General features: G+C 36.5%; 1 protein-coding gene across 2 annotated transcripts in view; it reads left to right on the top strand.

Moving 5' to 3' along the window:
- The window catches only part of usp45 (ubiquitin specific peptidase 45), a 47,369-nt gene that overhangs the window by 15,671 nt on the left and 7,094 nt on the right, over positions 1-24,604 (top strand). For both annotated transcript variants that reach the window (XM_072912974.1, XM_061949490.2), the window contains exons 6-10: positions 2,246-2,397; positions 6,444-6,539; positions 8,859-8,989; positions 19,103-19,190; positions 24,360-24,441. In XM_072912974.1, the coding sequence (XP_072769075.1) occupies positions 2,246-2,397; positions 6,444-6,539; positions 8,859-8,989; positions 19,103-19,190; positions 24,360-24,441 (549 nt within the window). The remainder of the gene's footprint in view (positions 1-2,245; positions 2,398-6,443; positions 6,540-8,858; positions 8,990-19,102; positions 19,191-24,359; positions 24,442-24,604) is intronic.

Here is a 24,604-nt window from a genome sequence, read left to right as displayed (position 1 = left end):
TTTCTCCACCTTTTCTCCTTTCCTCTTGCCCCACAACAAGTAGAGGCACTTGACATGTCCACACATTTTCAGTGGCAGCCCTAGTATTGAAATGCACTTTGTTTTTTATGATCAGGGTTTCCCTACCGCCACAATGTGTGTCTTGACATATGGGAGCTCCCTTATGGCTTCATAGAGGATCTGTAAACCCCAGATGTTGCCAGCCCAGGGAGCCAGATGTATTTAGCACCACTGAGTGGAGTGCTGCAACAGCCTGCAATCTCTTCAAGCTGAACCTCTGTAATCCCAGAACTACAGGATTGGCCTTCAACGGCTCTCCTCATATGTCATCAGTTTTTAACACTTTACACTTAATTCCAAGCAACATTGTTTTAGTTGCATTAATTAATTCTAAATTGAATAATTGTCTTTTTCTAAGCAGATATTTCAAGTAAAGTTTGAGTCTAGAATGTGAATCGCTAGGCCAAGATTATAGCTGAATTGTAATATTTCAGTGGCCAATAAATGGGCTTGGCCTTGAACTGAACTGAATTTAACAGGAGGCATATTAACAATGTCTGTTTGATAACTTGGCTCCGAGTTGTTACCGTGTCATCTGTGGATGGAGGTGGGGCATATATTTATGTGGAGTTTGCCTATTCTCCCCATGCGTATGGAAGTTTTCGCCAGGTACTACGGCCACCTCCCACAGTCCAAAAGCATGCATGTTAGGTTTTTTTGATATAGTAAATTGTCCATAGGTGTTAATGTGCCAGTGAAAGGTTATGTGTCACCAGTCTGGTACCCCCACTTCTTGCTAGTCAGCTGGGATAAGCTCCAGTTGTGACCCTAATGAGGGCAAGTATTAGAAAATGAATGCATTTTTAAGACAATTTTTAAATACATGTGATTTTCCCATAAATAATATTTTTTGGTGGTAAGTAGCCTAAAATGCATCAAGGTTTTCTCCTAGCCTAAATATCGAATAATATAATTAATATGAGAGTGGCCCTGTTTTTGAGGCCTTTAGTAACACACACTAAAATATTTACAAAATAAATTATTTTTGTGAGCGTACTGACTTGAGTTACATTTCTGACAAATGTACTCCATAAATGGCTAGTAAAATATAGGAGTTTTAGTTTTTGGTACAATGTCAACAATTAACTTCCTTATTCTGTCTACAATAGTCTATTTGTATACATCGCTGTTCAATTTTTGCCATCAGTGCCTGACTTTCTGTTTTAAAGGGTAGTTTTTATAGGGTAATCAAGAGTAACAGCTGTCTCTGGAGAACCGTCTTTCAATACCAAAAACCCCCGCCCCTCATTACCCAGTGGTAACTTCTACATCTGTCATCTGATTTCCTACATGACCCAACTTTCCTTCCAGCTGCCAACCTCGTGCTGTGCTCCCAGCATGTTTTTTTGACAAGGCTCAGTCCAATTTTTGTTCTGTCACCTGGTTCCGTCTTAAAATGAAGAGACGTCAAATATAAATGATTAGGCCCCACAGTGTTTGCACTGTATTTCCATTATCAATTTAAAATTGCTTACGTTGCCTTGAGCCCAATTCAGAGGTTTTCTGGTGCAAATTCGAAATTTAAGATGTCATATGATAATTAACAAGCTCTTAATGTAATTTGGGGTGTCCATCTTTGTCAGAATCATCGTAACTCCACAAAGTGAGGTCCTGCATTAAACTTCAGAGCAAAGACAATTGACGTTTGTTTCATTTCAAATGATTGTTTTTTTTGTGTGTGTGTGTGCGTGCATGTTTTTAATTTAGTTTTTCTCACCAAGTTTTTAGTGAAGGGACAAGACTAGTTTGTGTGCTTCATAGGCACATAACCAGTCAGAACTGTTGTTGGTTGGCAGGAGATCAAATATTTATATCACTCAATCAAAAACAAATTATTTAGATTTATAACCTTTTATTTAATGTATATTCTAAAATTATCATGAAAATTCGGATCTGGAGATCAAATAATATTTTTACCTTCTCTGGCTAAATAAATCAAACTTGTACACCCAATTTTTGTTCCTAAAAATAATTAAAGATATGTTGTATATTAGTTCCACCCTAGAAAAACACATTTGAGACAAAATTACATCAAATCCCATGATAAGTGTATGTAATCCTCTGACTGCAACTGTAAATAAAATGTCTGACAGCAACTCAGTTCAACATGTTTAAGGCAACTGATTTAAAGCCATGTAACCACCAGGCTCTTGAGTCATATATTTGTATATGTTTTGTGTTCTAGCATCAACCCCCAAGATCCTCAAACCAAGAGAGGAAGCCTCAAACTGTAGTGACCCTTCAAGAGGAAAGAGTTCAGTCATCAGCAGTGCATTGGTTCCTGTTAAAGGCATCAGTAACCTTGGTAACACATGCTTCTTCAATGCTGTTATGCAGGTTTGTACATTTCTAAGTGGTTTAGTTGCTTAAATTGTTTTTAATTTCATTAAAGTAATAAAATTAACTCATTAACTACTACAGAATCTTAGATTTTACCAATTATATATTCATCTATGTTCAACTTGGGCTGCTCAAATATTAGATTTTGAATTGTATTCGGAATGGTTAATTATGAAAATGTTAAAAAAGAAAATAATCTCTCTATCCTGTCTTGTTCATGCAAACTACCATACGATCTGCTGTCCTGTGACAGCTGTCTCCATAGACATGTCAGTGTTTCCCATATATTTATTTATTTGTGGCAACCAATGACATTTTCCCAGTAACAAATGCGGATTTGGCGCTTCCAATTTGCCATCGTTGATGAACATTATAATCAGTGCTAAGAAGACAGAATTTAGAGACACTCTTCCATTGAATGGCAACACTTTGGTTTTTTGGTGGTCTGGATCACCCCAATATGTAATCACTTGTTTGAGTTTGAGTTTATTTCGAACATTTATGCATACAACATGATACATCACAATTTCCAGTTTCTCTTTTCAACATGTTCGAAAAGGAGTAGGAAGATGCAGAGCTTATTTAATCCTAGCCCTTTTCCTTTACATAGCAGTTGCTAACACTTTTGTTCATTTACTGTTCTCAATTTATTCACAGTATACTCCATAAGTAATAACATTAAAAAAATATATATAATAATAATTAGGGAAGTAAGTTGTATTTTATATGGTCAGATATATAAGATAATCAAACAATTCAGAATGTTTATCATGGTTATTTTTCTTTGTATTTTGTGAACACTTTAAGTTTGAAGAGTTTCTTGAAGTGGATCATATTACCGGTAGTACATTGTTTGATTTCTTTGCCTAATCCATTCAATAATTTAATTCCACATACTGATATACTAAAGGTCTTAAGTGTTGTGCATGCATACAAATGTTTTAAATTAAAATGGTCTTTGAGGTTATATTTCTTCTCTTTTGTTGAGAAGAATTGTTGTATGTTCTTCGGTAGCAGGTTATAGTTTGCTTTGTGCATAATTTTAGGTGTTTGCAAATTCACTATGTCATAGAATTTCAGTATTTTCGATTCAATAAATAAAGGGTTTGAATGTTCTCTATATCCAACATTATGTATTATTCTAACTGATCTTTTCTGTAACACGGTTAATTAATGAAGTGTACTTTTGTAGTTATTTCCCCATATTTCTCACAATAACTCAGATGTGGTGACACTACCGTGAAGTAAAGAATATGGATTTATTCATTACTGACGTGTTTCTTGCCACCTTATGTTGTATATTTTTTATGAAATTTCCAGTTCGTTTTATCATCAATCATACCTAGAAATTTGGTGTCATTTACTCTTTCAATTTTTATTCCGTTTATTTGTATTTGTGTTTGACTTTCGCTTCTACTGTTAAAGAATAGCATTATTTTAGTTTTACTAAGGTTGAAGGATAGTCTCTTTTTGTCAAACCTTCTTTTTAATCTGTTAATTTCTTCTGTTATTATTTGTATTAGCTTCTGTGTGTTCTCTCCTGAATGAAACGCTGTTGTATCGTCCGCGAATAATACTAACTTTAAGTATTTTGTAACTTTACAAATGTCATTTATACAAAGACTTTTTGCAGAAAGTTGGCCACTTGCTGTTCTGCTGAGGCAACATCCACATTCTCTGGTTCTCCTCCATTATTCACAACTTTCGCGTAGGATCTTGGTTTAATTCAGTTCCCTGTCACAATGATATCGTTGTTATCCTGATCCATTTCATCTATGATATTCCTCAGCATGTTGTCTCGTTTCACTGCAATAACTTCTTCTTGAAGAATCCTAATTTCTGCACCCATTTCTTGAAATTCCTTTCTATGTTGTCATTCTGACTTTGCAGACGTTTTATATTTTCCTGCAGACTTCTTAGATCTTCTTTGCAGACTTCTCAGATCTTCTTTGTATTCTGTTGTTGCTTTTCTATGATTTTCTTTAAGTTCTCTGCTTTGTGTTCTAATCTTCCTCTTTCTATGTCATCGACTATTTTTTTAGTATCAAGTCTTGCTTCCCATCATGTCTTTTGTCCAACATCAAATCTTACTTCCCCTTGTGTCCTGTGTCCAGAGAATCATTTGATTCAGATGACACAGAAGGTTTCAGGGTTTGAGATTTTCTTTTAGATTTTGACGTCGCAGCAGCTCGCTGACGTCAGTGCCTCTCGTATAAACTCACTAACGAAAATCAGTTCGAAGATGCCAAGTAACTCTCCTGTGGCTGTGATCACAAATCAGTGGCCAAAAGTCTTCACATTTATCAAAAACCCCAGTAGCAAAAGCGGAGCCTTTTTCTTTGCGTCTTCTCCCATTGACGGGTAGTGTAGAAACTTGTTCCTTTTCTGTTTTTGTTTCCATTTCTGACATTTTTGGAATGCTTAATCAAAATCCGGCCATACCTTTTTGAGAAATGTTACTAACAGACAGACAGACAGACAAAACACACCGAATTGAAGAATATATAAACATTGCAGTGTTTGTGCCTGTTTTTGTTCGACTGTCACTTCCAAACAGGCTGTAAGAGGGTTCACTATTTGCATTAATCTAAGCACTTGGGTGCGTCTTTTCTCTAGCGAAACAACATTTTCAGAGGGAACCCTCTTGTCAGTCATCCACTCTTTTTGTCTCTGTTTGTTGAGGCAGTGCAACCATACACACACAGAGAAGTTGAGCCTCGTAACTTAAACATAAGTAATTTGGATGGCCCCTTAATCCGTTTAGGACATGTTCTTAAAGTTTCATTAGAATCCGCCCACAACTTTTTAAGTTAAGTTGCTAACTAACTAACTGATGTCGGCGATTACATATACATCTTGTCATAGGTAAAAAGAGAACAACTGAACATTTGAAAGTGATTTGCAAGTAACGCATAGGCAGGCTTATTGACAGGAGGAAGTCTTAATAATGAGGCTGCTTGGTTATCGCTGTCCATTAATGTAGCGGAAGATCCTTTCACACCGTTCGAAACCACAAAATGTCCTAACACGGATCGTCGTTAACCGAAGACCACCTTTAAACCTACACAATTTGTTATCATAACTCTCTTGGTGTATATCATTTTTTTTCACTAATCCCTTTGTTAATTTGTGTCTCCAAAGTGGAAAGATGATTGTATATGGCGTTAAAATTGAAAGACTGCTGGTTTTTTTGTATATCTTTTGTCGTAATGACCTTGTGGCCTCTTATGTTCTCACAACTTTTGTAAACACTCCTGATAATGGCTGTATGCAAACAGGCTTGGTGGTTTTCAAATGTGGTCAATACAGTGACAAATGCAATGCTAACATGTTTACCTGCCCAGACGCGAGTGGCTTTCAGTTGGTGCAGAGCATGATCACCATACAGTTCAACTATACAGCCTCCTTGTCGCTCTCCGGTTGTGTCATGGTCACTGCAAACCGGCACGACTCTTTAACAATAAACCTGTTTTTTTCCGCCATTTTGTTAATCACCCCAAGGACCTTCCTCGTTTGTTGAAATTCGAGTGGCCGCGCTTTATTTTCTATTTTCTCTCTGTCTCTTTCTCTCTTGCTCCCTCCCTTTATATTGTCTCCTTGAAAATTGCAATCTTTTGGGTGAAAACAGGTGATTGTTAGAGGATGAGCTGTGTCTGCATTCACAATGCCAGCTCCATTGTGTGTGTTTTCCATAGCAACTGTCATTGCCAGGATGCAACAAAACAAATCTCCTGCAAGAAAAGGAACAGATACTCCTCTTTTATGATGGGATATTTCCGCACCGACATGTCCTTCATTTAAATACTGATTCAAAACCTGTTTTCATAGAATGAACGCACCATCACCCTACTTAAGTTAGAGAAACATTTAAAAAAATGGTCGCATTGAATTAAATGAAGCTAGGAGTGGAAACTACTCGTTGAAAATATGCAATACAATAGATGCTCTATACCTGGCATTTTTAGAACTCATTGGATACAGCAATGAGATTTTCTAAAGTATAAGAAATGGTTTAATATATTGATATGAAATATCTCTTGCAGAACCTGTCTCAAACACACATGCTCATTGACCTCATCCAGGAAGTGAAGGACAAAGGGTACAAATTGAGGATCTGCCCTCTTGTTGATGGCCATCTGGTATGACTGCATTTCTCAATCTTCTTGACCTCTGCAATACATTTTAAAATAGCAGATTTTGGTCAAATGTTTACTGTTATTAAAACAATTGGCCTAATTTGTGATATTGATTTGTAATATTTATTATGAAATATTTGTTCATTGCACATTCTAATAAAAGAAAAGTTAAAAAAAACTGAGAGTTTATACAATTTTAGTCTTGAGGGTGGTCCTTTGTGGAATAGGTGTCCCCACTCCTGAAAAAACCGACAAATGCATAAACGTTTTCAGTTGGTCAAGAGTTTACTCAAATTCTGCATTATACGGCCACTAGGGCATTTCCCACTGTATTTAAAGTGCAGGACGTGCCGATGAAATTGTGTAATTCATAAATATATGATCCTTGATCTTTCAACGTTGTGGTTGAAAAGGTGAAAGTGTGTATTTGCCAATATAACCTATGATCTTTGAGATTGTTTAAAATTGATACAGTTGTCCTTCTGACAAGGGAGTAATAATCACTGAAGGTAGATGCATAGAGAGTAGCAAGTGGTAAATTCCAATAAATAGTCATAAATGTAATCTACTTTATAAACTTAATTCTAAGGGGAACTTCCTTTTTTTTTGGCAATTCTGCCTATCGTTCATAATCATTATGAAATATATGACGACGGATGCATTTTTTTAATGCATTCTAAATATTAAATACATGCGATCAAAAGTTTGCTTGCAATGGAGCCCATGGGAATCGCTCTATTCTGCCTATAAAACCCTTAAAAAATGTCCAAACACCTTCATTTGGGTTTTATATACATGCTGTAAGTATATATGTAATGTTGTAACAGGCACATTTATAATAACATTGAATATTTACGTATTTTGCTCATTTTAAGCATACGTGGCACAATAATGTTCACAATGTTCGCTTTTACGGTGTAATGCAGGTTATACCGTGGACAAATCGCCACCTCATCGCAGGGCTAACACAAATAGACAACTATTCGCACTCCCATCCACACACTAGGGCCAATTTAGTGTTGCCAATCAACCTATCCCCAGGTGCATGTCTTTGAAGGTGAGAGGAAGCCGGAGTACCCAGATGGAACAGGCACAGTCATTGGGAGAACAAAAGACTCCAAGCCCGGGAATCAAACCTTCTTATTGTGAGGCATGAGCACTAACCACTGTTTCACCGTGCTGCCCACATTATCAGTAATACTTGGTTAATATTCAAGTCATGAAATGTAAATGGAGTATTGTTTGTGCTTTTTTGATTGGTTTTTAATTGGGTTTTATGGGCGGAATGAAGGACCTCAAATTGGCTTCACTGTAAGCAGACTTTTATTTACGTTTATGAGTTAGAATGCATTAAAAAAAATACATCAATCGTCATGTCTTTCATAATGATTGTGAACAATGGGCAACATTAAAAAAAAAGAAAAAAAAAAGTGCAGTACCCTTTTAATTCTAGGCCTGGGCAATAAGGTCCAAAAATGTTTTATTAAATTTACAATTTTTTCAGATTTGTTTCCTTACCTTTTTAAATAATTACATGAATACAAATGACAGATAATTGAAAACACGTTTTTATTTTATTTGATCAAAAAACAACTAATTTGAAAGGAGACAAGCAATGTCACAACTTACAGAGATACATGCCATCAACATACACTGTCTCACTCAATTTTTTGTTTTACTCTGAAATTCTAGTTTTGATCAAATGTTATTTTTCTAACAGATTTCAATTATACTTTGTATAAAATCATTTCCAAAAAAACAAAATAAAGAGCTGTGTTCTGGGATGCAAAACATCTGTCTTGAATAAAATATAATGAAAATTTTACCTGTGCACCTTGTATGCAAATGAATAATAAACTCTGACATCGAGTGGGGTCTATAGTTTTAGTGAGTGGATAAACCAAGGCTTTTCCACTGTATATAAGGGCAGCAAATGATTAGCAATGTGCAGAGCAACAGCTTCAGTGATTGCTACATGCATTAGCAGTAGCCGTGTTGTTGGTATGTATGTGAATCTTTACTCAGGAGTTGAAGGGAAGGGCAGGGCGGAAGCTACGAATGCTCCTTTAAAAATGTCTGTTACAAAAAACTCCAGTTATGGATAAAATGTATTTATTGCACATGCATACATTGCAATATTACAAATGTAAAATGTTCCCAATGTATTGCATGTTATACCATATAACCATTACAACCTGAAAACTATGCAGATTAATTTAATTTTCTTAAGTTGATATTAAAAAACAAATAAAGCCATTTGGTACTGCCTTTGTAAACAAAATGTCTGTCAACCATTATTTATGTTGTCTTCATTAATTGCAGGGTCCGTTATTAGTAACCCTGCCCAGTCCTGAGCCTCTGACTGCAGCCATGTTTCTCTTCCTCCAATGCATGAAAGAACCAGGAAAAGGTCCAGTCAGTCCCAAGATCCTCTTTAATCAGCTCTGCCAGAAGTAAGACACTAACATTATCGATGATCATTGTCACTTCAAGTCATTCTCAGATTATAGCTCTCTGTATGTCAACCATGGTACATTACAGCATGTTTCTTATGTGGGATCCAATGTTAACCAACCCTCAATGTAGAGTGCCTTTGCTCTCCTAAAGACTATACAACTCAGCTGCTAAAAGTCCCCCATTATCTAATGCAGTGGATGTGACGGACTGCCCACAATTTATGCCATGTTATAACTTCCTTAATTTACTTAGCTTCACATGAGCATGTTCCTTAGCTAAATTCTTGTTTGTGTATCCAGTCTGTACTCTGCCATGCTCATTTTGTGAGTGCATAGAGTTTAGGGTTGGTCTTGCACTGTTGTGCAGGTGGGTGACCAGGACATTTGATACTGGATGACTAGATACATCTCTGGTGTGGCTTTGACATTTATTCTGGTACCTAGCTTTCGAGCAGGCTTGTGTGTCTGCATTTGTTTGAAAGTGTGTGTGTATGTGTGTGTTTGTGCTTCAATCTCACCTGGTACCGTTTCAGCCAACAGCACTCATGCAGTCAATGTGCATTCAGACAGCAAGCACTGCAACCACCTGTATGCAATCACATGGAACTAATATTTCGTTGAGCTAATCTATTCCACGCGCATGCATTTGAAATGAGATATATCATGTTAAGTACTTGATGCCTGTTAGTTTTATGATCAACGTATATAAACTTGTAGTATACTATTTGTGGATTTTATATTGTGACCACATTGTGCTTCTTTTCAACTTGTACCCCATAGAACGCAGCTTTGTGTTGATGCTCTTACTTAAGTGTGCGCATATGTGTGCTTCAGCCAACTGACTACCTCATTACCGGCATAATCTGTGATCAGAATAATGCTAAACTTTAGTTTTATGAAATAGTAAGTCAGGCTAGGCGATATGGCTGAAAACTGTATCACAATATACATTTTTTATATTCGTCGATATCTGTAATTTTTTATGACCTATGGAAAATATGGACCAGGAGAAAAGTATAAAAATGTCAACATTTTTGTTTTAAATGGAACCCTACTCCGATTATAATCTCCTCAGATTTCAAGGCAGAAAAGATAGGAAATATCAACACAACCATGGAAACCACTCAATCAATGTACCGGTAAACAAAATTCTAAAATCACATTACAAAATTGAACAATAATCTCTTTAAATTAAAGTGCAAAAATTAGGACTATGTAAGAAATGCTTAATACAATTTAACAAAATAGTGTTACAGAAACTTGGAAGAACAATTTTTTTCAGGTTTAGTGCCAGGAAGTTAAGTGGTCTGTACAACATTTAATTTGGTCTGTTATTCTTATTTAAGTATGAAAATTAATTTATTTTATGCAGTTAATAATTATTTAAAGCATCACATTTTTTATGTTTTGTTATTTATTTATACAGTCCTGCACTTTAGTTTATAGCTGTTGTTTCCGTACATCTGAATATGGAACGGACGGGGGTGGAAAGGACTACGGTCCTCCATTTGTTATTGATATCGATTTTGTCTCTATCGCGATATATATTGATAGTTTTATCGGCCCAACCCTACTAGTAAGTACAATACACTCTTTAAACAGTCAAACATTGTATTCGTTAACGCCACATCACTTTATAGATTTGGCTTTTTCCACTTGTCACTTTTTATTTAACTAACACCATGTCATGGTAACTTTTGAGAAACGTTAAGAAATGACAAAAGTAAGACAAACACCTTGGCTAATTCATAAGCGTTCTTAATTGCCAAAAGTGTTTTTTAGATTTTGATATAACCACACAATTTCAATAACAAAAAGAGTATTATGTTATATATATATATATATATATATATATATATATATATATATATATATATATATATATATATGTATGTGTGGGAAAAAAAATCACAAGACTATTTCATCTCTACAGGCCTGTTTCATGAGGGGGGGTACCCTCAATCATCAGGAGATTTCTCCTGATGATTGAGGGTACCCCCCCTCATGAAACAGGCCTGTAGAGATGAAATAGTCTTGTGATTTTTTTTCCCACACATACATATATTGCGCTCTACTACGGTATCGAGCACTATTTTTTGGATAACCTTATTAAGACATATATATATATATATATATATATATATATATATATATATATATATATATATATATATATATCATCTTTCCAATTTGTTGGACATAAAAGCTGGTAACATTCTGTCGAATTAGAGGTCAAAAGAACAAGTGTTCCTTTTTTTTGTTGAGATATACCACCTTTGGTTATCTTCTTTATTAATAAATCATCTATCCAAACCATGTGCAGCAGTTCCTCACCTTGCAAGTACCCCAACTTATGACTATTTTGAGATACTGTCTCTCAGCTATTGTTAAGTTATGAGCCTTCCAGCAGCTTGTTGGCATAGCAAACGCCACAGGGAACTCAATAAAATCTGCCCAAAACATCCCGTCTTACTAAATAGAATTAGTTTATAGCCTGAGATCGACATAACTTTGTCTTTTTACTTATGTCGCTTGATGTCCGCGAGGAACAGTGAGAGCTACAGCGACTCTCAATGATGTCACACTTGCTTCACGCTGCTGCTCCAACTGAACTTTCTCTCCTTTAAGGAGCGCCACCATCCTTTTAATATTTGCAGATTGCACATTTCGTAGATCGCTGTCTGTGGGGGATACAGTATCTCAACTATATTAAAGTACGTCCACAACGCGGCAAACAAATGCGTGCGTATTGCTTATGTCATCACAACATCCGGTTTTGGCATTGCTGTTTCAGTGATCAAAGTCTTTTTTCGGCAGTGAATTTTTGGTGCATCACTAGTCAATAGTGCGCAAATAATAGGCTATATATATATATTCATGCAAACATTATATTACTTCAATTTGTTTTCACGTTAAAATAGCCCCTCATTTTTAAGGTGTGGCAGCTTTTATTTTGCCGTGGCTGACCGCCAAGATCAATTACACGTAGGGGAAACCCTGTTATTATTACATTACAGTACCTAATAAAACAACTGTATTTGTCAGTCGTACATTGTAATATATTCTTTTTCAAACAATGTCTTATCTAAAAGTTAGTTTTTATTTTTAAAAAGCATGTTACATGTTACAATTGTGGTATGTAATGGGGTGGCCAAGCACCAATTAAATTAAATGGGGGTGGGTATTGTTCATTGAACCAATTGAGCTCATAAGTTGAGATAGTACTGTATATTGTGAACGTTGTCAAAAAGAGGTAAAAAAAAACATTTTAAAATTTAAATACTTGTCTTCATCCAATGCACCTAGAAAAAGTACTTTTATTCTTTTAATTGAATCATACTAAATTCTTGTTGAAAATATGAATACTTGTAATTATAGTTGCAGTGGAAGTGACATGTCTAATAAACAGCCTTGACAAAAAGGTCACGATGAGACATTCATGTTTACCTGCTTCTTTCTTGGACAGAGATGACCCACTTTACACTTTGTTGTATTGGGAGAAAAATTTGAGAGCTGGCTTCTTTTTTATGTTTACTTTGCGGAAATGTCAACATACCCACATCTTTCAAATATTATTCACCATCCTCCACGAGAAGCCTTGCATTTCAGTTGTAAACAGCCAAGAATAACAATGAACTCCATCTATTGCTGCCACACGTACACACACGTACGGTACAAACACAATAAGGCGAGCCTCTTGTGTTTGTCTGCACAAGAGGAAGATTTTTTTTTTTTTAAAGAAGGCGATATTTACTGTTGCTTTTAAAAAAAAAAAGTACAAATATTGTGCTTGTGTGCTTTTATAAGACATGGGCAGAGGCTAACATTCTCGTCTATTAAATTTGGACTACAAATTCATTGGAATACAGAAGTGTTTCTAGGTGTAAAACGGGAAAACCTGCAAATACAAATGAACTGATTGCATCTTAATAGAAATATTTGCAAACTTCAAACATTTCCCTTCTTTTTGTAAGGTGCTACACTTCACCATCCACCCAAAACCATTTTAAGAGGTCTTCCGAACAATTATTGAAAGTAGTTCCAACCAAATGTTATTACACAGGACCTGTTCAAATATTCAAAAATGTATATACATGTATCAGTCTTGCACAGCATAGTTTGCTATGATATGACATGCTATATTGTTCTTTATATTATTTTTTTCAATATACTATATCTAGCAGGGTGCCCATTAGGTTGATCGCGAGCGCCCGGTCGATCACGAAGGGTGTGTCAGTCAATTGCGAGGCATTAAATAAATAAAAAAATAGATCAATGCAAGTCATCAGAATAAGGTATTACACAAACTTATGTTATTGTCTTCAAGACAGAAAATAATCTATATGTGTTAAACGTCCTTGGATTTTTATTAAACACCTTTAACATATACAAAAACAAAACCTGTATTATATATTCTATATATACATAGAATACAGGCCAAAAGTTTGGACACACCTTCTCATTCACTACACAACTGATGGTCCCAACCCCATTGATAAAGCAAGAAATTCCACTTATCAACCCTCATGAGGCACACCTGTGAAGTGAAAACCATTTCAGGTGACTACCTCTTGAAGCTCATCGAGAGAATGCCACGAGTGTGCAAAGCAGTAATCAGAGCAAAGGGTGGCTATTTTGAAGAAACTAGAATATTAAACATGTTTTCAGTTATTTCACCTTTTTTGTTAAGTACATAACTCCACATGTGTTCATTCATAGTTTTGATGCCTTCTGCGACAATCTACATTGTAAATAGCCATGAAAATAAAGAAAGCGCATTGAATGAGAAGGTGTGTCCAAACTGAGGTAAATCACATCGACTTGGTCATTTGATAATTAGCTCGCCTGCTGAAAGAATGTGGGCACCCCTGATATAAAGAGTGTCTTTTTTTTTTTACACAATTTTGTATTATTAAAGCTGAAATGGTCACAACCAGGGCAGCACAGTAGAAGAGGGGTTAGTGCGTCTGCCTCACAATACAAAGGTCTTGAGTAGTCGTGAGTTCAATCCCGGCGTCGGGATCTTTCTGTGTGGAGTTTGCATGTTCTCTCCGTGACTGCGTGGGTTCCCTCCGGGTACTCCGGCTTCCTCCCACCTCCAAAGACATGCACCTGGGGATAAGTTGATTGGCAACACTAAATTGGCTCTAGTGTGTGAATGTGAGTGTGAATGTTGTCTGTCTATCTGTGTTGGCCCTGCGATGAGGTGGCGACTTGTCCAGGGTGTACCCCGCCTTCCGCCCGATTGTAGCTAAGATAGGCTCCAGCGCCCCCCGCAACCGCGAAGGGAATAAGCGGTAGAAAATGGATGGATGGATGGTCACAACCATTGTTAAATGACAACATGGTCAGCTGACTTATTGAATAATTCTGGCCGCTACAAACTGAAGATCTGTTGTCTATAAAGCAAGTTAGGGTTGGTGATGAGAAAACTGCTCAAATAAAACTTAACACACACCCAACAAAAGTCTGTTTACGACTAATGCATATAAAATATGTTTATAATTTTTTTTTTTTTTTTGGCACAGTTGGGTGATTATTCTATAAAAGTGTTTGTTTTCATGTGAGTAAGTGCAGTAGTCATTTATTTTTTTATTTCTTTCCAAGTGCATTGTGCTACTTATACGTGTGTGTTTGGGGGATGAGCTTGTGTGGCCTTGTGTCTGGTACTAACTCATCCGGCTATTAATTGTGTTAGCACCGCAGCTGTTTGCATTGGCCAGATTGAGAGCACCGCTACAGGGCCCTTCTGCTTCCCTCCACTGGGATGAGCTTACAGACCTCTTCTTTCCCACTAACTCTTACCAAGCTTTCCAATTTTTACATGTTTATTTTTATGTGTTATCCTTCTACCTCCCTGTGACTTATAGTTTTCATTCTCTCTGGTCTCCTTGAGGAGGTTAACAGACATGTTAATGAAAGAAAAGGTGAACATTCCCTTGCATGCTGTTAATTTTTAGGTCTTGCGAATAAATGACATATGTGCCCTCCACCATTTTTACCCCTCCACCCACCCACCTTTGCCTTTCTAATGCACGCATATCGTGTCAGTATTAAAGGATGGGGGGAGGTTGACTTACAGTAAGGTAGCACTAGACCCCCCAGCCCCTGTCCCGTGCCGTCTGTGACCTGCATTAAGGACAGGTTGTTGGCCATCTTTCTTCCGGGCATGGTCATCTATTCTTTTACCAACTAAGTGTGTACATGTCCAAAAAAAGTTATTGTCTATTTGTCCCAACTCTCTGCCTAAAAAGCAATTATCAATATTTTGATTGTTGGTCTCCTGGACGGGACGTCTTGCTTCCTAGTTTTTGTAATGCTGTAAGACCAACCTGTCCTTTGGTTATGTGGCTGCCCTGGCCCAACAGGTTGAAGTGACTCTATCCTTTGCTGCCCATCTGGCCTTAACATCTGCCCACACATCTGTTCATTGTTGACAGCCAGGGGACGGTACCAAGGAGAGCCTCTCCTCTCTCAACACATTGGTGGTAATGCTTTGCTTGGAAAGTGTTCCAAAGTGTTCCAACTAAAAAAAAAAAAAAAAGAACCCTGCAGCTCACAAGCTAAAGCTTTTGGATGCCTGTAACTACTAGCCAATTATTTGTCAGTAAAATGATTTTCCTGGATTTGTATTCAAAACTATTTGACTCCTCATAGTATTTTAGATTCTTTTGTAAAATACACAAGACCTTTTTAAAAAATTCCAGTAAAATATATACTTTTTAATCCCAGTTTCGTTGATCTGTTAAATGTTTTTTTGTTTTGGTGTTACACTCAATCACACGGGGCCAAAGTTCAAAGCACATTTTAGATCTCGGGTCAAAACAGAATTTAATATTTAAGAACCTTGCTCTAAGGCTGCATGGTAGCCTTGTGGTTAGCACATACAGTAGGTCGCACAGTCAGGAGTTTTGAGTTGAATTCTTTGTTTGGATCTCTCTGTGTGGAATTTGCATGTTGTACCTGTGTGTGTGCGTAGGTTTTTTTCCCTCGGTACTCTGGCTTCCTCCCACATTCCAAAAATATGCATGCTAGGTTAATTGAAGACTCTAAATTGTACATCGGTATGAATGTGCCTGTGAATGGTTGTTGGTCTATATATGCCCTGTGATTGGCTGGCATCCAGTCTAGGGTGTACCGCACTTTCAGCCTGAAGTCAGCTGAGATAGACTCCAGCTTACCCGCAATCCTAATGAGGATAAACGGTATGGAGAATGGATGGAGGCTCTAACCCAGTGGTTTTCAACGTTTTCCAAGCCAAAGACACCCAAACTGATGGAGAGAAGGAGCAGAGACCCCTTACTTATATATCTTGAAAAAAAATAGGATTGTATTTTACAATGAACTGGTCTTAAAGGTAGTTTGTTATTGTGCAATACTAAAGATATTCAAATAATAACAATATTGTGCCGCTAATAGCTAGCTGGCCACTAGCGCGCTAATCTCCAACTGGCAACTAGCGTGCTAATCGGTAGCTGGCAACAAGTGTGCTAATCATTGGCTGACAACTAGTGCACTAATTGCTAGCTGGCAACTAGAGCAGAAATTGCTAGCTGTTAACTAGCGCACCAATAGCTAGCTGACAAATAGCACTAATTGCGAGCTGACAAGTAGCGCGCTAATCGCTAGCTGGCAAATAGAGCGTTAATCGCTGGCTGAGAAATCTAGCAGGCTAATCGCTAGCTGGCAACTAACGCGTCAATCGCTAGCTGGCAACGAGAGCTGAAATTGCTCGCTATATTAAATGCTAACATAAGTACGTTAATATTATTTTTTCATGTTATATGTTATTATTAATTCACATTCAGCTACATGACAGTATGTTGGCTCAATCGTCATGTGTGTTTTAAGTAGGGGTGTCAAAGTTAACGCGATAATAACGGGTTAACTATAAGTTCCTTTCACGGTGATCTTTTTTTTTAACGCACTTGCGTCCTTCGTTCCATTACGGGGACATGTAATGGAATTACATCCAGTTACTGTTGAGCTACATGCTCGAAAATAGTGAGCAGGAATGTATAAAAAAAAAAAAAGGGTACATCACAAAAATCTCAGTACTATTTTATCTTCAATTGCCGTGAGACAACATCATTGAAGCGAATGCCTGCTGGCGCCTTTGCTTGTAGAGAGGAGGAGCTTCATGTCTATGTTTACATTACAGTTGAGTGCATTAATAACATATATATAATACCAATAATATTTATATATATATATATATATATATATATATATATATATATATATATATATATATATACATATATATATATACATACTGTATATAAATATATCCATACATACTGTACATAACATATAATGTAGATTGTTACTCAAACTGTTTTGGTAAAATGAAATAAAAGCTCAGTAGAAAAAAAGAAGATAGAGAGGAAGTTTAGAGTCACTTTTATCTGAGGCTTTCGTCAAATCTTCTACAGACACTTCTAATACTAATCCCACACTTCTGGCTTCACAATAATAGCGTTATGCGTCACATCCGTGTTTTGTAATGTAATATGTTATATTTCTCCCTGAATAAATGTTTCATGGAAAATTTAAATAAAGTATGTATTCTTTTATAACCTGTTCTGATTAATAGTCCGCAATTACAGAATGTTCATCAGGCTGAATATTACATTTTATTAATAAATAAAGAAGGTTTAAACATTGTCATGCAGAGATATGAATACTATTAACTTGTATAATATGTAAGATACAGAATACCATAAGCATTTATTCGGGTAGAAATATCACAGATTACATTACCTAACATGATCGTAACAATCCACATTTTGTGTTAATAATGTGTGAAACTGGTATTGAAACATGGTGTAGCTCTTCTCTGAATGCAAGTGCTTCTACAGCAGGGGTACAAATCCTGTATTCCTACAAAATGCAATGCAGGTATTTTCTTTAATTGTTATTAAAAGCGTGTTTTTATCAGTTTTGGGTTGAGCTGTTTAAAAAGCATATTGTTAAAAAAAACATTTCATTAAAGCAACTAATTGTTCAGTCATGGCAATATAAACCTAAAAAATGATCTGTCTAGGGTACACTTATTAATGACGGAAAATTATATTTATCTGCAATAAATTGCGATTTATTTTGAGTTAACTATGAACAAATTGCAGTTAGATATTTTAGTTGTTTGACAATCCTAATCTAAAGACATTTACATTTGTGGAAAAACTGCACAAAAATCTACCAACAATTTCACGGACCCCTGCAGTACCTATGTGGACACCATGTTCAAGACTGTTTTAAACTGTTTTATTTTTGTTGTCGTAAATACTGAAGATCTCTAATGTCACAGCGAGAAAGTCCTGGTTTCGATTCCCGGGCTCAGGGTCTTTCTGTGTGGAGTTTGTATGTTCTTCCCGTGACTGCGTGGGCTCTCTCTAGTTACTCCAGCTTCCTCACACCTCTAAAAGCAAGCGCCTTTGGATAGGCTGATTAACAACACTAAATTGACCCTCATGTGTGAATATGAGTGTGAATGGTTGTTTGTCTATCTGTGTTGGCCCTGTGATGAGGTGCCGATTTGTCCAGGGTGTACACTGCCTTCTGCCCGAGTTCAGCTCGGATAGGCTCCACCCCCACCCCCCCATGACCCTGAGAGGGACAAGCAATAGAAAATGGATAGACTGATGGACCTGTTTACTTTCTCCCAATGGATTTTAAATAATGTGCCCATGAAGGCCATGTGTAATAAACATGTTTCAAAATATTGTTTTTCTACTGAATCTGCATCATATGAAAATTTGGAAAGCTTTTGGTCTGCTCTGTATAATGTCTCTTGATATGTTATTTGGTCTACTGACACATACACAAACAGATACGATTAAATGCAATAACCTGATGAGTACATATTTGGTTTATGTGATATTTTAGTCAGTTCAGTCGTTACCATACAGCTACAAACAAGGACAAATTGATTCACTTTAGAAGCATCAGATTGTTTTCAACATTTGAGAAATTTACTTTTTTGTCTGTTGCAAAACACTACATTTAAAAGAATTGCAATAGTAAACCTTGTCTGATTTTTGATATATTGTATGCACTTTTAATCTTGCATAAATATTTTAGTAATATTTCCCTTTTTTTTCCTTTGAGGGCTCCACGTTTTAAAGGCTATCAACAACAGGACAGCCAGGAGCTTTTACACTCTTTACTGGACTCCATACGAGTAGAGGAAACTAAAGTGAGTGATATGTTTTCATTTCTTTGATGAATAAGAACCTCAGATATCCTCCTGAGAACCAACATGCTCTGCAGTGGAGATTTGTTTTTGGTCAATTTCTTTTGTTAGAGTTACAAATCTCTGAAGAAAATAGCCCCGTTAAGTAAAACCCACATATCCACTGCAGAGGATGCTGGTTTTTAGAAAAACATTTTTCTACACAAAATATAGCATCAGTAATACAGTTGCACTCATCCTGAATATTAACGCCAAAATGTTCATAAACCCCAATTAACCCTGTGGAGATTTGTTAGAGATGGGCTTTATGGCTCTTTGAAGAGAGCCAGATCTTGAGTAGCCGTTCCTTTTAAAAGAGCTGTTCAAAAGCGTGTCTTGTTCTTACACACATATATATATATATATATATATATACACACTATATATATATATATATATATATATATATATATATATATATATATATATATATATATATATATATACACACTATATATATATATATATATATATATATATATATATATATATATATATATATATATATACACTATATATATATATATATATATATATATATATATATATATATACAGTATATATATATATACAGTGTATATATATTTATTTTTAATATACTTGTTTTCATCAAGGAAATCACTCTTTACAGTAATAAGTAAAGGTTTGGTCAATACATCAAAATGTATACATTACACCAGACCTGGACAATTATTTTGACTTGGGGGCTGCATTGGTTAATAAAAATGCGTCTGGGAGCCGGTGTGTGTGTGTGAACGTGCAAAAGAAAGGGGGAAAGGGAAGTATTCGGATTGAGCCTAAATACAGAGGCTAAAAGACTTCAGTAGATTAAGGGTGAGAGACATACATATGTGGATGACTCTAACTCAGTGATGTCATTACTCCTTCAATAAATAAACGTGATAAAGCTGCTTTTGATTCTGATTCTGAGAGGACAGTGTGAAAAACGACTCTCAAACGAATGAACTACAACTGTGAATCGGTTCTCATCGTTCACTTGAAAAATACTCATCTCTTGGGGACATTTTATTTCAAATATCTTCAAAGCCAGGTCATATATTTTTCCCTGTGTTTTGTGTTTGTTTCTGTGTCAGTGCTTCATTCTCCCTGTTTTTTTTACACTTCCTGTGTGCTTGCTCTGTCTGGAGCGTTGATTACTGGTCTCTGGTTTGTAATTAAAAGATTCACCTGTGGACAATCACTGATTAGATGGGGTAAATAAGTCGACAGTGCTAGTACATTGTTGAGTGCACACTTAAGTTGTGTAGTTTACGTTTTGTCTACTGCTTAAGATACGACAATCCTTTATTTTTTATAATTAATAATTATATATGATTAATATATAATTTTACTATCTTTTGCCGTTTCACTTATGGTTGACTGCTTGGCACACGCCGTTGTGCTTTGTTTTTTTTTAATACTCTGCTTGCTAGCTAATACACTCAGCATCAAGGATTGAAATTGGTGGTTAAATCACTGAAATGATTCCCGGGCGCGGCCACCGCTGCTGCTCACTGCTCCCCTCACCTCCCAGGGGGTGAACAAGGGGATGGGTCAAATGCAGAGGTTAATTTCACCACACCTAGTGTGTGTGTGTGACAATCATTGGTACTTTTTTCAATAAAGAAACCTAATAAAGAGACCTTCTGCTTGCACACTGCCTGCCTTCTCTGCAGCCTAGGTTTATGTCCCATGCGTCACAACGACACAAACATGACAAAACCCTATATGTAGTCTTTTTTTGTTTTGTTTTGATATGCTGTTTTTTGCTCAGATTTCTCTATGAACTTCAATTATTAACACAAATATCGAACATGTTTTTTTTTTACCCTTTCGGAGGATGAGATGTAATAGTGTATATCTTAACAGATACCGATAAATAAATATTGACTTCGTGGGCCGTCCTTTAGGAAAATGTAAATGTGAGCAAGTTCCAAACAGCCTCTTTTAATACAGTACCTTGGGGCGCTGTGGGGTGTCCAGGGAAGGGGGGCGTGATAAGCAATAGCATAATAGCATCTTTAGTGGTAGTAAAAAAAAAACTATCTTGAAACATACAGATAAAAAAATAATAATAAAACAATTCTGTCCCCTAGGAATTGGGGGATATGACAGAAAATAGTTGAGAACCACTGAAATAATCAGAGGTACAATCTAATGTTATTTATCATTTTGAATGAAAGGCGAGCGGAATGCTACTTTGTACATTTTTTACAATTTTATATTAGTATGTTGGACGATGAGTTTCTATGTTTGGGAGGCTTATCATTTTTCATTCATTTTTTTCATTTATTTATTTATTTCAGGCAATGACATAAACAAATAATAATTTTAAAAAAGTACAAAGTTGACAACACATAATAATATAAATTAATATAGTGCAAAAGGTAATGTATAGTATGTAATGCATGATTGTCCAGTTTTGCCTGAAAGGGAGTGGGAAGAAGATAACTTATTTAATCCCACCCCCAGTTCTCCATTCTGTGATTATTCACATGAGTTTCACTCTTACTTTGTTTAAGGATTATAATACAAATGTTGTATCATAGTGGCATTACCACAAGTAACAATAATTATTACACTGTAACAATAACTTGTATCAACAGTGTAGGAAGAATGAATATACCAACAATGGTAATAGACAAAATACCAACAATGGTAATAGACAACATAGCAATAATGGTAATAGACAACATAGCAAAATTATCTTTTGTAGACAATTAATGATGCCATGCATTTCGCACTCTCATGGCGCTGCCACCCCCCCAATTGCAATTAGCAGACCCACAGCTCGCTTTTTGAAGGCTGACATGTTCCCAGTTGCCCCACCAGTGGCTGCGTAAACCTAGCAAGAGAAGTTAGCGGGTGTGTTTAGTGGTCAGCCTCGGGCTCCACCGTCTAGGCTCCCCGTCTCCCATTCAAACTTGTGAACACTGACAGTTGTGCCACTTAGTGGACTTGCAAGTGGCATAACCAGCGTCATTGTGTGATCTTGGGAAACCCGCAGCTGCTGAATGAACTCCACGTCGCCCCATTGTGCTTGAGGGTCGCCCATCACCCCCTCCCACACCCACACTCAGCCAATTTCCACTGTAATAAAGGGAAGCATATAAAATGAGGTACAGCCTCTTTTATTCATTCAATCAAACAAATGTATTCAATCAGGCGTGTAGAACACCATATTATCTACTCTTTCTACCATTTTAGACGGAAACCAACAATTCTATAACACATGATAAAGTTAAACGATTTGCTCAACAGATCAGATGTTAAACAGTCATACATTTGGTTGCATTGTGCACATATAGCATTTGCAGTATTCTACTCTTACAGTGGAGTACAGTGTCCATTCACAAGCTTGTGTGGAGCTAGCTGTGCATGAGACCGAGAAAGGTGTGACCGTCCTTTTAGAGGCCCTAAGTGTTTGTGTTCATTGGCCATTAGTATCAGAGATTTAAATATGCTAATTTGGCCCCAGTCAATTATAAGCAATTAACTGCGATGGTCGCTATTACTCTCTCAGGGCATAGACTGTCCTTCTTCGCCCCATCTTCATTTTCTTTCCGCCCTTGCACCAGTTAACCTTTCCATCCCCCCCGCCCCCTTGTCCCTACCCATCCAGGGTGAGACTGTGCATGCTGTTACATTGGAGAGGATAGGTGGGGGTGACCAGTAATTAATTAGGAGAGCTGCAGCCTGGTCTCAGTGTGCTCTCTGATGTGACCGCAGCCACTGTGGGTGCGCTGAGACTGGCTGGACTGGGATTAACGAGGCTTTTTGACCTAAATACCCAGTCCAGTGCGTGGGTCCCGGGACAATGGGGGGCGACTGGTCTCAAACCCAGGCATAGACCATGGCCAATTATGTATTGATTGGTGCTTTAATGTGGTTGTGCCTCTTCACAGCTCTCTCATCAACAACTCACTGACCATGTCACCTTTAATCAGAGGGCCCTCTAAAAAAACTTCACACACACACACACACACACACACACACACACACACACACACACACACACACACACACACACACACACTCACAGTCTTTCTTACACACACGCGCGCGCACACAGAAACATGCCCAGTTAGTGACGAGAGCCCCGTGTCAACAACTTCAGACAAGGACAATAATTATTTTACACTAATGATGCTTATAATAAATGTAACTGTCAAAGTGAACTATTGTAAGGATGCTAATATTTTACTAATGGACGTAATTAAGAAAATGTAAGACAGGGGTGTCCAAAGTTGTGCCCAGAGGCCATTTGCAGCACGAAGCTTAGTTTTTATTGGCCTCCGGCATAATATTAAAAACACAATATTAGGGCCACTTAAAAAAAAAGTTATACATTTGTTTTAACTACTAAATAAACTTAAAATAGTACTCTTTATTTATTGTGATGTATAATGGTTACAGTGTGGTTGTCAAGCTTATGAGATGCATTGTTTTTCCATTATTATTGGTTGTGATGGTGATGGAAATTATTACTAATAATAATAGTATTGATACATGTTGTTTCTGTTATTGTAATTCATTTAGTTAGTTGTTGTTTAATACTTTTTATTCACTATTATTGATGTCATTATTGTTATTTATACTGTTACTGATACTTAATAATTTTTGTTTTTATTTTTTTCTGTATCGTATTTGTATGTCTTCTCAGTAAATTTCTAGTATTGTAAAACTGGGATTGTGTTGGAGTTGGGATTGCTTTCTTTTCTTTTATTAGATTAACATTATGTGTGTTTTTTGTAAATAAAATACCTGAAAAAAGTTGAGGGGAAAAGACATGATGTGTTGGGAAAAAGTTAAAATGTTGATGATAATAATATGCCGTGTTACACACAACACAAATTATGTAAGGTATTTATTCTTTAAATTAATTGAACTGCATAGTATAATTTCTTGAATTTGGTTATAGCATCTTTAAAATGGGTGAATAATATCAAAGTAGCCCATCCAACCTGTTATTTTTCAATACGTGGCGCTCGTTATAAAAAAAAGTGGCCGCTCCTAAAATATATTTTTTTTAAAGCAATAGGAATTTATCATGGAAATTATAGTGTAATATATTGATTTTAATTTCTCCCAGGAAACCCATTCAAAGTTATAATTAATGTATTTCCTTTCCAGAGAGTGAAGGCTGGAATTCTCAGAGCTTTTAACAATCCCACAGAGAAGACAGCAGATGATGAAACCAGGCATCAAGTCAAAGGTTTGTTATGCTGCACTAATCGGGTGGCTAAGAGCCATAGTTCCATCTTGTGGCAGTTCAAGGAAATACAGTTAAGACTAGATTAATAAGCAAACATCATGTGAATCTTAAGGAATATTTGTCGCTGTGGTTGTGTTGTTCTGCATTTTAGCAAAGACTACTA

This window comes from Nerophis lumbriciformis, linkage group LG04 (assembly GCF_033978685.3).
Source record: "Nerophis lumbriciformis linkage group LG04, RoL_Nlum_v2.1, whole genome shotgun sequence".
NCBI lineage: Eukaryota > Metazoa > Chordata > Actinopteri > Syngnathiformes > Syngnathidae > Nerophis > Nerophis lumbriciformis.
Note: the sequence above shows the minus strand (reverse complement) of the source record. Positions and strands in the feature narration are given on the sequence as shown.